The sequence below is a fragment of the Panthera tigris genome, chromosome A2, assembly GCF_018350195.1.
Source record: "Panthera tigris isolate Pti1 chromosome A2, P.tigris_Pti1_mat1.1, whole genome shotgun sequence".
Lineage (NCBI taxonomy): Eukaryota > Metazoa > Chordata > Mammalia > Carnivora > Felidae > Panthera > Panthera tigris.
Genome location: NC_056661.1, coordinates 21,416,247 through 21,430,288, shown reverse-complemented (window position 1 = coordinate 21,430,288; position 14,042 = coordinate 21,416,247). Strand labels below are relative to the sequence as shown.

Below are 14,042 nucleotides of genomic sequence, written 5' to 3'. Positions count from 1 at the left end.
TGTATCCTTTATTAGTAGGCTTTGGGCAAATACAACTTCGCTTCTTAAACGGTGAGTGCTGGAACACTGGGCTGGAATTGCTCTTATGTGTTAACAAGAGTCATAAACTCAGAACTTGTGCTGTTTATTCAGCCTTCATTCATCCAAAAAACATTTATGGAATGTTTGTTATGAGCCAGGTATTGGGCGTGTCTGTCACTGGGGAGGCAAAAGTGAGTATGATGGTTCCTTCAAGGAGCAAGTAGGAGAAACAGTAATGGAGCCTCCCAGGTTCTCTCATCAGTGAACACACAGTGGGCACACCTGCCTGGTGGTGGTGGCAGAGGGGGACATGACTACAGGAGGAAGTTCTTGCTTTGCTGGAAGACTCTGGACATCCCAAGTTCTTTATCTTACCGCTGCCTTTGTGTGAAAAGGAAAAAACAATTATTAACGATACTGGAGCTTTCAGCTTTGTTACAGACAATCATCTATCTCTGTAAGTAGGAGGAAAGTAGTGGATTATGTCACTGGAAATGGCAGCTGGTTTACTGTGAGGAATAGAGGTGGAGGCAGAAGTGGAGTAGGGGGGACATGGTAACAGTCTGAGTTGGGCGGGGGAGGGACTGCAGGGGCCGTGTGGCTATCAGCTGGTGTGGTGTGGTGTGGTGTGGTAGCCCGCTGTTGCTCAGCTCTGCACGGCGGAGAGCTGGTCCAAAACGGTGGGGCAGCTGGGCAGATAGTGTTGCCAGGGCATCAGATCTGAGAGGCTTCTACCAAGAACCATGGTGGACTTAAGCAGACAGTTAAGCTCAACTTTTTTCTTCGGAAATGACTTCATGATTCAGGTTACAAGACGGCGTTGCGCTTCTGTACAACATGAATCTGGAAACAGTGCTGAGACTTTTATGTCAGGAGTGGCTAAGATGTGTAAGGACAGAGCTTCATGAGGGAAGAAAGATTATTTGCTGTCCCGTCCTTTAGAGCCTAAGTTGGAATAGAATGGATAGTAAGACTGGATTTATTAGTACAAATCAAATCCAGTCATAACTGTTTTAAATTCTTTTGGTAAACTGCTAGCAGCTAATCATATAAAATATTGTGGAAAATAAATGCCTAGTTTGAAGCTTGAAAGTTTAAAAATTTATTCAAAGTGGGACGCCTGAGTGGCTCAATCTGTGTTAAGCCTTCTGCCCTTGATTTCGGCTCGTGTCATGGTCTCATGGTTCATGAGATGGAACTCTGCATAGGGCTCTTCTCTCTCCCTCTCTTTCTGCCCCTCTCTGCACATCTCTCTCTCTCTGTCTCTCTCTCTCTGTCTGTGTCTGTCTGTCTCAAGAAAATAAATAAACATGAAAAACAATTTTTTTAATTTATTCAAAGGATTTTATTGTATTGCTATAGTTTGACCAAAGTTGATCTGTTTTAAAACATGAAAAACGCTTCTGATTTATAGGGTGTTTTTCCTCCTCCTTAAAAAGAACAAAGTCCTCAAATTAGCCAATGAGAAGTTGTGGGTGGATATCTGGGGGAATGGAAAAGCCAGGCAGACATGTGTGGTGTGAATTTTTGTTCTCATATTCTTACCTAGGCTACCCGGGCCAGGACTTTGATTGGGCTGACTACCTCAAACAGTGTGGTGCCGAAGCTGCTCCCCAGAGGTGCTTCCCCCCGGTGAGAACCCTGGTCCCCTCGCTGCCACGCTCCGGGTCCGCTGGGGACTGCTGTGCTTTTCACGCTCGTATGCTTCGTACTCAGTCCCCTCGCTCAGCTCAAATAAGCATCTCATTGATTGTAATACAGTGGTGCAAGGAAAATTCATCGACTGTGGAAGTTAATGAATTTTTAAAGTTTATCAGGTTTTTTATTAGCTAAAATCGTGAATTTTTTTAGTTCATAATTATTTTTGGTTGCTTCAAAATATGAAAAAGTGTTAAGTGGAAAGAAATGGTTAAACTTATTTAAAAATACTTGTATGAAAATATTACATGCGTATGGTTTACAACGCTAAATAGCAGTAAAAAGCTCACAGCATAAAGCGGTAGGTCCCTGTCCCATCCCTCTCCGTGGTCTCCCTTCCCGGGAAGATTCGCTCCTATTGTTCTCACTGTTGTTCTGATGCTTATACTTAAATAATTTTCAAAATAGTATGCTGCCGTCTTATGAGTCGTTGATTTTAGACATGTCTATGTTATGGTAAGTGAACACTTAGCTATTTTATATTACATTTTTCCTCAGTCTTAACCCACCTCTTTCTTCCTATAATTTTTGATTAAATCTGAATTGATTATTTACACTATGATATGTATTCAGGTATTATTCACAGCCAAGCACTGCAGTATTTTATGGTTTTCTCTTTTTTATTTATCCTCAAGTTAATAATTGCCTTGTTTTTTCATGGCTTAATTTTTTCCGTTTCTATTGTAGTTCTTCCCACACCTTCCAGTAGCTTCTCCTAAGTCGGTCACATCGGGAAATCTGTCATTCCCCCCCCCCCCAATTCTATGAAACTTACAGTTTATTTGAGGGGTGGAGGAAACATTAATTATATATGCAGAAATTCCCTTACCTGACTCTGTCATTGAAAGTCATCTAAATCAGGGAGTCATCTTTTGATGAAACAGTCTATTTTAACTTAAGATGTATAAATCTGCATTCATGTGCTAATCTTTTGGTAAGGCCTTCCCTTTGCATATGGGTTGTCATCTCGTGTTCCCTTGAGTCTTTTCCTGACATGTACCTAACATATATGCTGTACACACATGTGTATATACATCACATACACCCTAGGATTTTTTAGTACAGTGAGAACTCTTGATACTTTGAAACAATATGAATGCAAAGTTCTCAATTTGTCATTACTTTTCCGTTCCCCCCCCCCCCCCCCCCCCCATCCTTTCACACTTGTCTTGCCCACCTGTTTTGGCAGCAGTTTCCTGGTTACTCCCACGTATTGTTCTCAGTAGCGGCTATAGTTATATGTGGGTGTGTGGTGGAGGACGGCAGCTGTCTCACCAGTAGGAACCCAGGAGCACCAAGAAAAGGCTCTGCAACCAACCACTTCTGCCGGCGTCTCAGGTTCTGCCATTAGCACAGGTTGCTTTGGCTCCCTCCGCCTCAGGAGTGGGCCCTGACCAAGAGGACTGTGAAGAATGCAAGCATTTGTGCCTGGGTCCTAGTTCCATGTTTAGAGCCAGATGCTCGCATTGCCACCCTGTAGCCTTTCCCAGAAGTCTCTTTGATCCAACTAGACCTGTGTATATTTTTGCTGTTTAAAGTTATTTCTTTGTATTTTAGGATAGAAGGGTTAAAATGCAAGATGTTCCCTAGGCATGTTCTTTTTTCCTCATGTCCATGACCACTTAGATACCCTGATGTAGGAACTTTGTCATTTTTTTTTTTTTTTTTAATTTTGTTTTAATGTTTGTTTATTTTTGAGAGAGAGAGAGGGAGACACAGAATCCAAAGTAGACTCCAGGTTCTGAGCTGCCAGCACAGAGCCCAACATGGGGCTCAAACTCGTGAACTCTGAGATCATGACCTGAGCTGAAGTCAGACGCTTAACTGACTGAGCCACCCCGGGGCCCTGGAACTTTGTCATTTCTAAGATTTTTCTGAGAGACATCCTTCTTAGCAACCTCCATTCTCTCTTTCTTTAGACAGGTTGCTCACTAGACTTGCCATAAAATTTTAATCCTGGGAACTGTCCTTCAGTGCCACCCAGGGATTTGTCTTTCCCCTTTCTTAAGATTTGAGATTCCTGTTTTCTACATCTAATGGCCTCCTTCCTCTTTCTTGGTTTATTCCCTTGTTTTGATGGAGCCCATCTCCTAGTAGCTTCCTGAAAAGGAATGCAAGAGAGGTAAATTTTTATAGACTTCGCATGTTTGAAAAGGTCTTCGTTCTATTAACTTGATTGATAGTTTGGCTCAATGTGGAATTTTAGGTTAGAAGTTACTTTACCTGAGAATTTTGAAAACATCATTTAGTTGTTTTCTACCTTCCAGCGTAGCAGTTGAGAAGTTGACATCTATCTTTATTCTTGATCTTTTATAGATGACCTGCCTTTTACTCCTCCCTGAGGGGTTATAGATTCTCTTTGTCACCATGTTTCATAGCTAAGCCATGGCATGGCCTGTCTTCATTCACTTGCTGGGTTCTCAGTGAGCACATTCTCTATAGACACTTGTTCCTCTGTGCTGGGAAGTTCTCTTGAATCTCTTCTTTGATTTCCTTCCTTTCATTTTCTCTCTCCTCTTTTTCTGGAATTTCTTTTATTTGTATGTTGGCCCTCTCGATCAGACCTCTACTTTTCTTACCTTTTTCTCCTGTTTTCTGTTTCTTAAGTCTTTTTGCTTTGCTTGATGAAAGATTTCCTAAACTTTATTTCAGTCCTTCTTTAGAGTTTTTAATTTTTAATATCACATTTTTTAATTTTCCAGAACTATTTCTGTTCTCTGAATATTTATTTTTAGCAGTGTGCTATTCTTGTTTTAAGGATGTGATAGTTTTTCTTATCACTCAGAGGATGTTAATTACCCCTGCCTTTTGAGAAATTTTCTTCTTGCATAAGAAGTTTTCTCCATGTTGCTTGTTTTGTCTATTTTGGTCTCTAGCTTTCATATTTTTAGATGTCTGATAATGCTTGGTGGTTTGCTCCTATTTGAGAATGGGGGACTAAAAATAGATAAAGCTGATTGGAAGTTCTGAGCATGTTGGTGGGGATTGTCAACCCTAAAGTTCTCTTTAGGGTGGGGTCTGGCTGGCCATTTGTTGGAGACTCCTAACGTATCTTCACGTGTTTCTTCCCGGGCTTGTCATATTACCATAAGAAGTCTTTTCCAATCCCTGCCTGGAGGGTAGAGGCGAGGGCTGGACCTCTCAGCATCCCACGTGCAAACCCCTGTTTTGGGTGCTGCATACATGCCCTCAGTGGTTCCTGTGTCCTTCTGCCTTGGAGTCTTGTGTCCTATCCTCTCTGAAAGATAAATCTCATCTCATATACAGGAAGAAATGGGATAGTTTCCCTGGGGTGTGGAGACATGACCTAAGTGCTTCTTAAATGTTTTCAACAAATTAGTTCTAGATACTGTTCTAAATTTTAGCTTATAAAACGTTGCTGTTGTCTCCCGTTACATCCATACTAGTAGGTTTATGTAAAAAAACAAAACAAAAACCCCACTTTAGTTTTAGTGCTGTCAGAAGGAAGAGAGAATAATCAAATACAGAAATTCAGTTCTCCGTTTTGACCCAGAAGCTGCAGATTTTAAAAACACGTATTTTCCTTCTGTTCATAAGTGTCATTTATCCTGACTGACTTTCATGATCTACACGGAAGTAGGAACCAGGCAGCTTATCTATCGTGTGTTAGAGCCCTTTGTGGAAGGGAAGCAAACCAGCCGTGGGTGAGAGCCAATTGGTTCAGGGCACAGAGCCTTAGGTACTTTATTTATTAAAAACTCATAATAACCCAGTGAGGTAATGTTCTCAAGGTCATCTGACAGATGACAAAACTCAGGCAAAAAGAGGTTCCACAGCTTGAGTGAGGTCACACAGGTAGCAGTAATATGGGTATACCTGACCTTAAAGACCATACTGCTTATAACACCAAGAGAGACAGACAGTTTTCCTTTGCTTCTTTAAGAAACAAAGCAAAATACATTTATAGCTTTAAGTGTTACTCTAGGGTTAAATATTACTTGGAATAATAAATCTCTCGGATCAGCACGAGTTAATACTGAGTATGTGTTTGGATTTGATTCAAATATTTTCTAGTCAATTACTGAGCATGAATTTAAGGAGAATATGAAGCTTGAGGCAGTGAACCCTCTTCTCCCCGAAGAAGTGTGCGTTGCCACCATTACTGCAGTGAGAGGCTCCTACGTATGGCTCCAGCTGGAGGGTAAGTGCCACACTCCTGAGAAGCCTTCCTGTGGCCCACTCTTCTGAGCCTTCCTGTTTACCCCTGTGATGTGACTTGTTAGACTTAGTCAATTAGCTAAATAGGGGCCTTGCTCAGAGACTTGTAATTTGTTGTCCTGGTTTTTTTTAAATTTTTCTTTAACATTTATTCATTTTTGAGAGTGAGAGAGACAGAGCATGAGTGGGGGAGGGGCAGAGAGAGAGGGAGACACAGAATCTGAAGCAGGCTCCAGGCTCTGACGTGGGGCTCGAACTCATGGACTGCGAGATCATGACCTGAGTTGAAGTCGGACTGAGCCACCCAGGCGCCCCAGAGACTTGTAATTTGTAATGCAAGATTCTTAGCTAAAAACTTGAGTTTCAAGTCCTTGAGTTTCAAGTTTTAGGAAATGAATGTAAATAAAAAGCCTTCACTTCAGAGTCCTGTTTTCTTGAAGGGAAAGTATAAGGCAAGTGGCATGTGTTTTAATGTCACCAGAATATATGAGCATGAGCATTCACACGTATTTAAGAGAGAATATTTTGTTTGCCCTAACCAATAGAACCAAAGTGTATGTAAAATAGAAAAGACATACTGAAAGTAATATTCAGTGATTGAATGGGTTTGTGGCTGGAGAGCGTTACGTGAGCACTCAGCTGCAATTACTGAGTATGGCCTGGGTTTCTTTTTTTGTTCGCCTACCAAACAGTCAGACTTGGTACCTACTGTTTCCAGTTTGTAGACTTGATATTTAATGCAGATGTCAAGGATGGTATTGAATACAGACTTCTGTGTAGTCCCTGCTGGGCAGCCTCACTTCCTGATTGGCACCCACAGTCTATGAGTACCAGAACCAATGTTCTTAGTGTGTGGAGCTGCCCCTGCTGCCTTTTGTTTCCCAGTTATTGCGTGGAACTGACTGTATTTGTCATTCAGCCGAGTGTTTCTACTGTTAGTTCCAGTTGCCTGTTTGCTATTCCGTAACTAGGGGTCATTCTGTGTATTTGCTCCCCACTTTCATTTTTATACAGTTATGCGTAGGGGATGGTTTACCCTTTTTTCTTAATGTTTGTTACACATGAACAAGTATGAATTCTGTGTAAAAGGAACTTATCGAAAGACTTTGTGTCTGCATTATTGCAACAGTAGAACATTGTCCAGGAAGTACTTTATGAAGAAGGCTATTTAATGGTCTAAAATTTTTTTTTTAATCTAAACAGGTTCTCAGAAGCCCATACCTGAATGTATTGTGAGTGTGGAATCCATGGATATATTTCCTTTGGGCTGGTGTGAAACCAATGGCCATCCCCTCAGCGCCCCTCGCCGAGCACGAGGTAGTGGTCTATTTCTGGGCCAAGGGGTTGATTGTTAAATAATCTGTCGTGTGGCTGCCATCAATTAGGATGAATGTGGACATTTCAGAGAAAAGCAGAGTGGTGTTCTGATTGTTTATTCCTACATAGGGAAATCACTTATTGCAACCTGCCTGGATTGCCTGAACAGTTTCTGTGGGTCAGGAATGTGGGCACGACGTAGCTGGGTGCTTTGGATCCAGGCCCCTTATGAGCCTGCAGTCAGGGTATCAGCCAGGACCCCAGTCATCTTAGGGCTCAAGGCAGGGAGGCTCTGCCACCAAGTGTACTCAGATGGTTGTTAACAAGACTCACTTCCTCGTGGCTTTTGGACTGAGGGCCTCAGGTCCTCGCTGGCTGTTGGTGGGAGTCTTCCCTCAGTTTCTTGCCATGTGGACCTCTTCGTTGGCAGCAGGGCAGTTGGCTTCCATCAGAACCAGCCAGGGAACAGAGCAAGGTTGAGGAAGGTAGAAGCCAGGGTGTTTTTGTAACCTAATCTTAAAAGTGACATCCCATCCCATAAAGTTTGTTTATTTTTGAGAACAAGTGAGCGCGCCCAAGCAGGGAAGGGGCAGAGAGAAAGGGAGACAGAATCCCAAGCAGACTCTGCACTGTCAATGCAGAACCCTCCGAACCACGAGATCACGACCTGAGCCGAAATCAAGAGCCGGACACTTAACTGACTGAGCCACCCAGGCACCCACCACCCTTTTAAAAACAGCTCTATTGGGATAGCATTTACGTAACATAAAATTTGATCCTGTTATTTAGTGGTTTTTAGTACGTTCATGGAGTTGTACAACTATCACCGCAGTAAATTTGACAATATTTTCATCATCTCAGAAAGAAACCCTGTACCCCTTGGCAGTCACCTCTTTGTCCCCCCAGCCCTAGGTAGCTACTTCTCTACTGTTTTCTCCTATATAGATTTGCCTATTCTGGACATTTCCTGTGGAGCCAAATGATGTATGATCTTTTATGACTGGCTTCCTTTGCTCAGCATGATGTTTTCAGAGTTCATCCATGTGGCAGTGTGTTCTCAGTACTGCATTCCTTCATATGTTTTAATACTATTCCATTGTAGTGATATGCCGCATTTTCTTTATCCAGGCATCAGTCAGTGGCCATTTGGGTTGTTTTCCGTTCCTAAGTCATTATGAAAAATGCAGCTGTGAACATTTGTGTACAGGTTTTTATGTGGACACATGTTTTCATTTCTCGAGTATAACTCTGTGTTTAACACTCTGAGGAACTGTTAGACTGTTGGCTGAAGTGGCTGCACCATCTTACATCCCCACCAACAGTGTATGGGGATTCTCCTTTCTTCTCACTACCCCAACCCTTGTTACTTTCTGGGTTTTTTATTTGTGTTTTATAATAGCCATGCTGGTAGATGTAGGGTGGTATCTTACTGTGGTCTTGAGTTGTACTTCCCTGATCATCAGCAATGTTGAGTATCTTTTCATGTGCTTATTGGACATTGGTATATCTTCTTCGGAGGAATGTCTGTTCAAGTCTTCTGCCCATTTTTTAATTGTTTTTTGTTGTTGTGTTGTTGTTGAGTTGTAGGATTTTGTTACATATTCTAGATATTAATACCTTCGTTATCAGATATGTGACTTGCAAATATTTTCTCCCCATTCTGTGGGTTGCCTTTTCTCTCTTTCTCGACGCACAGGAGTTTTAACTCTTAATGTAGTCCAATTTATAGTCCAATTTATTTTTTCTTTTGTCACCTGCGCTTTTGGTGTCATGTCTAGAAAATCATTGCCAAATCTGATGTCATGAAAGATTTTCCCTATGTTGTCTTCTAAGAGTTTTATAGTTTTAGCCTTTATGTTTAGGTCTTTGATCCATTTTGAGTTAATTTTTGTATATGGTGTAAGGTAAGAGTCCAACTTCATTACTGTGGGTAGTCAGTTTTCCCGGCACTATTTGTTGGAAAGGCTGTACTTGTCCCATTGAATGGTCCTGGCATCCTTGCTGAAATCAGTTTTTCTTTTGAATACCTTTTCCTGTGTAGAAAATATTCATAGGAGTCAACTGACTTGTGAGCCTTGAAAATATTATTTTTGGTCTTTGTGTAAAGACTCTTCGTACCCAGAAAATGTGCCTCAGTCTAGATATTCAGACATATCAGCACTTAATTCATAGTACTTACTAGTTAAATATACACAATGACCAGGTTTTTAAATGTGCTAATGTTAGCTTAATACATACAGAAACTATTCTTTTGTCTGTTTGTTTTTCTTGACATTTATAGTTTTGTTTTCTTCTTACAGTCCAGAAACAGAGGAAAATTGCAGTGGTTCAACCAGAAAAACAGTAAGTAATAGAATAGTATAACAGTATGTTTAAATAATTGACATTTGAAAATTAGAGTATCTAGAAAAAGAAATCACTATTTCAGAGAGTATATCTCATGTGTTATTTTCTCAGGTGGAAGCATAATTCTTTAATTCAGCTTTTGTTAGGTTACATATTTTTCCTTACAGCATATATGTTCTCTAAAATGGCATTGTATACGAAAGCGTAAAATGCCTTCTCAAGATGTTCCCCCCATTGGGTCTTCTTTGGCTTTTAAAGCCTGAAGGCATTTGAATAAGAGAGGAAATAGAATCTCTGTGCTGTTATTTGTTACGGAAGAACAGAAATTATAAATTAGGATATGACTTGTCACAGTGAAAAAAACCTTGAGGTGGAAGACAGCAGCTCTATAAGAAAAGGTGCACTCAAAGGGGTGACTTGGTGTCCCATTGGGGAACCCTTTGTAGCATACCTTCATACACAGCTTTTGGGAGGCATTTATTTAATTAGTGGTGCCTTAAAAATACACATACATGCGTGTTTCCAGATGCTGGGTTTTCAAGTCTGTATTAGTTTGCTCAAGCTGCCATAACAGAATACCATGGACTGGATGGCTCAAACAACAGAAATTTATTTTCTCCCAGTTGTGCAGGCTGGGAAGTCCGAGATCAAAGTGCCAGCCTGATTCCATTCAGGGCTTGGCTCTCCCTACAGACTGTCAGCTTCCCATGCATCCTCACATGGTGGCACCAGCTGGAAGGGAGAGCCAGCCCTCCTAGATCAGAGTCCTGCCTTTATTTACCTCACAAGCGTTCTATCTCCAGACACAGTCACAGTGGGGCTAAGAGACACAACAAGTGAATTTTAAGGGGACACAATTCAATCTAGAGCAGATTCTCTGTAAGTTATGGCTATTTCTGTGGCGGTGTGAGTAATAAAACGGACAGCAGAAGTGGAGAGAAAGGCCACAGACTTCAGTCCCAGGCAGAGAAGTGAGATAGCAGTGTCAAAAATCCAGTCCCGGACTTCTCCTTGACTTAGTTGCCAAGACGGATCCAGAGTTTTAGTCAGAAAGCATTCCCAAAAAGATAAATCAGCCTTTTTCATTGATTGGTGCATATAGAATAATTCTCTGATTTGTAAAACATAATTTGTCTTTAATTTTGAAGCTAATAAAAGAAGAAAACAGACCCTTGTAATAAATGTGTTTGTTCTTTGACTATTGAAGAAAATGAACAATTTACTTATGGTTTGAGAATTCCAGAAGGAATTCTATAATTTGTTGTTCACATGAATGAAAAAAAGTTGATTTAAATATGAAGTATTACAGCACTGTCTGCAGACTGTCTGTTGGCTCATTAAACCATGTACATAGTTTTAAAAACAATTGTTAAAAAAAAAAAATATGAGCAGGGAAGCACCTTCTGTTACACATTTTGCAATCTGCCACATTTGCTTTCTTCTTAGATTTGAAGGAAACTAACCCTCAAACTTTACTGACCATAAGGATTATCTCACTATTTTGTTGTGTTATCTTGACTCAGAATACCATCCTCCAGGACTGTCCATGAGGGCCTGAAGAATCAGGAGCTGAACTCCACAGACTCAGGTATAAGTGTATGCAGTCTTATGGAAAGGAGGACCTTTATTTTCTTTTAATGGGCTATATCTTAAACAGTACATTTGATTTATAGGATGTAGCTTCATACTTTTTTTTTTAAGATTTTAATTTATTTCTTAATTTTATTTATTTTGAGAGAGAGAGAAAGCACGAGCAGGGGAGAGGCAGAGAGAGAGAATCCCAAGCAGGCTCCATGCTCCACACTGAGCCCAACTCGGGGCTCGATCTCACCACTGTGGGATCATGACCTGAGCTGAAATCAAGAGTAAGCGCTTGACCAACTGAGCCACTCAGGCACCCCAAGGTTTTATTTTTAAGTAATTGCTACACCCAGCCTGGTGCTTGAACTCACAACCCTGCCATCAAGAGTTGCATGCTTTACTGACTGAGCCAGCTAGGTGCCCCCAGAATGTAGCTTCATAGAGGGGGCCCTTTTTTTTTTTTTTAAGTTTATTTATTTATTTTGAGAGAAAGTGGGAGAGGGGCAGAGAGAGGGGATCACAGGCAGGCTCTGCACCGTCAGTGCAGAGCATGATGACCTCACAAACCGTGAGATCATGACCTGAGCCGAAGTCAGACACTTAACCGACTGAGCCACCCAGGCGCCCCCATAGAGGGTTCTCTTTTTTTTATTTTATGTTTTTTGCTTGTTTATTTTTGAGAGAAAGAGTGCGAGTGGGGGAGGGGCAGAGAGAGGGAGACACAGAATCTGAAGCAGGCTCCAGGCTCTGAGCTGTCAGCACAGAGCCCCGATGGTGGTGCTCGAACCCACAAACTGTGAGATCACGACCTGAGCCAAAGTCAGACATTTAACCGACTGAACCATCCAGATGCCTCGAGGGTTCTCTTAATTGTGACTTTAAAGACTTATAATTGTCCAAGATGTATCTAGTTTAATAACTATCTCTAGGATGATATTTCTGTCCATTTATAACTGTTCTCTGCTGATCACTTGGGTGCCAAGGTCGCTGGAGGTCAATATTCTCGTTCCTGAGTTTAGATAAAGAACCAGAGGCTTTCCAGGCAGTGCACTTTCTTTTTTCCTTTTTTTTTTTTTTTTTTAATTTTTTTTTTTAATGTTTATTTATTTTTGAGACAGAGGGAGACAGAGCATGAGCAGGGAAGGGGCAGAGAGAGAGGGAGACACGGAACGTGAAGCAGGCTCCAGGCTCTGAGCTGTCATCACAGGGCCCGACGCGGGGCTCGAACTCACGAACTGTGAGATCATGACCTGAGCCGAAGTGGGACGCTTAACCGACCTGAGCCACCCAGGCGCCCCCAGGCAGTGACTTTCTTAAGCTGTGTGGTTGGGAGGTGGATGTTTATTGTTCTTTAAACCTTTTTTGTGATACAGGTTGTGTGTATATATTTCACAATTAAAAAACAGCGCTGGAAAAACAGATTGTCCCAGAGGCAATGCCTGATAAATGAAACAAGAATCATTGCTGGAGGCCAAAGCCTGTTGTCAGGGGGTCTCTCCTTGGAATTGCTCTTGGCTCCACCTTTGCTTGTTGTATGCTTAGCATCTTGGCTGTGTGTATTCTAGCACAGATTATGCATTTGGATGGTATTTAGTAAATGCTTAGAAAAGAAAAGAAATCAAAGCTCAGAGAGGCCACACAGCTTTATGAATATAGATGGGTCAAAAATACAACTTGGATCTTTCTTGGTTCAAAACACACACTTTTGTCTCTTCCACCCACTGCCTTCTCATTATGTCACTTACACATAAAAAAGTAATTAACTTTAGTATAATAACCAGTTTGCTATACTTGCTTACTTTATTTTCTGATAGCTCCTTATGAGACTTTTCCCTGTGTTTTTTTTTTTTTAATTTTTTTATACTTATTTATTTTTGAGAGACAGAGAGAGACAGAGTACAAGTGGGGGAGGGACAGAGGGAGAAGGAGACACAGAATCCAAAGTAGGCTGCAGGCTCAGAGCTGTCAGCACAGAGCCTGGGGCCAGGCTTGAACTCACAAACCGTGAGATCATGACCTGAGCTAAAGTCGGACGCTTAACCAGCTGAGCCACCCAGGCACCCCGGCTTTTCCCTGTGTTTAACACGCCTGGTGATAGTGGCACTATTGTTTTATTCATAGTACTGTTTTTGAATTTTTTTTTTAATGTTTGTTTATTTTTGAAAGAGAGAGAGACAGAGCATGAGTGGGGGAGGGGCAGAGAGAGACAGAGACACAGAATCCAAAGCAGGCTCCAGGCTCTGAGCTGTCCACACAGAGCCCAACATGGGGCTTGAACTTGTGACCCATGAGATCATGACCCAAGCTGAAGTCGGACGCTTAACCGACTGAGCCACCCAGGTACCCCTATTCATAATATTAAAGGGAAGGTATTTAATCTTTCCCTATTAAATAGGTGACTGGCATGTAATTGCTAAAGAAGTTCCTTTCTGTTTCTGGTTTTCTAGGAACCTTGGTCATCAACACATGCTCACATTTACAAAATAATTTTTCCTTAGCATTGGATGATCATATGATTTTTCTGTCTAAGCTTATTAATGTGGTGCATTTCAGTGGTAGATTTTTTTTCCTAATGTTGAATCATCCTTGTGTTGCTTGCTAGGGTAACTCTTACTTGACTATAATGGTATCTTTTGAGTACCCAGCAGAATAGCATTAGTGAATATCTTTTTAAAAATTACCCACTTTTTTATTGAGATAAAAGTGACATATAACATTATATTAGTTTTAGCAGTGCAACATAGTGATATGATATTTACATATATTACAAAATGATCACCACAGAAAATCTAGTTAATACCTACCACCACATATTATACATTTTTTTTCTTGTGATGAGAACTTTTAAGATCTGCTCTCTTAGCAACATGCAAATGTACAATACATGAGATTATTACTAT

General features: G+C 41.1%; 1 protein-coding gene across 16 annotated transcripts in view; it reads left to right on the top strand.

Moving 5' to 3' along the window:
• The window catches only part of SFMBT1 (Scm like with four mbt domains 1), a 127,925-nt gene that overhangs the window by 102,490 nt on the left and 11,393 nt on the right, over positions 1-14,042 (top strand). For 15 of the 16 annotated variants that reach the window (XM_042979149.1, XM_042979155.1, XM_042979153.1 and 12 more), the window contains 5 exons: positions 1,571-1,653; positions 5,755-5,881; positions 7,102-7,215; positions 9,516-9,558; positions 11,079-11,149. In XM_042979149.1, the coding sequence (XP_042835083.1) occupies positions 1,571-1,653; positions 5,755-5,881; positions 7,102-7,215; positions 9,516-9,558; positions 11,079-11,149 (438 nt within the window). The remainder of the gene's footprint in view (positions 1-1,570; positions 1,654-5,754; positions 5,882-7,101; positions 7,216-9,515; positions 9,559-11,078; positions 11,150-14,042) is intronic. The other variant, XM_042979158.1, reaches the window with a different exon arrangement.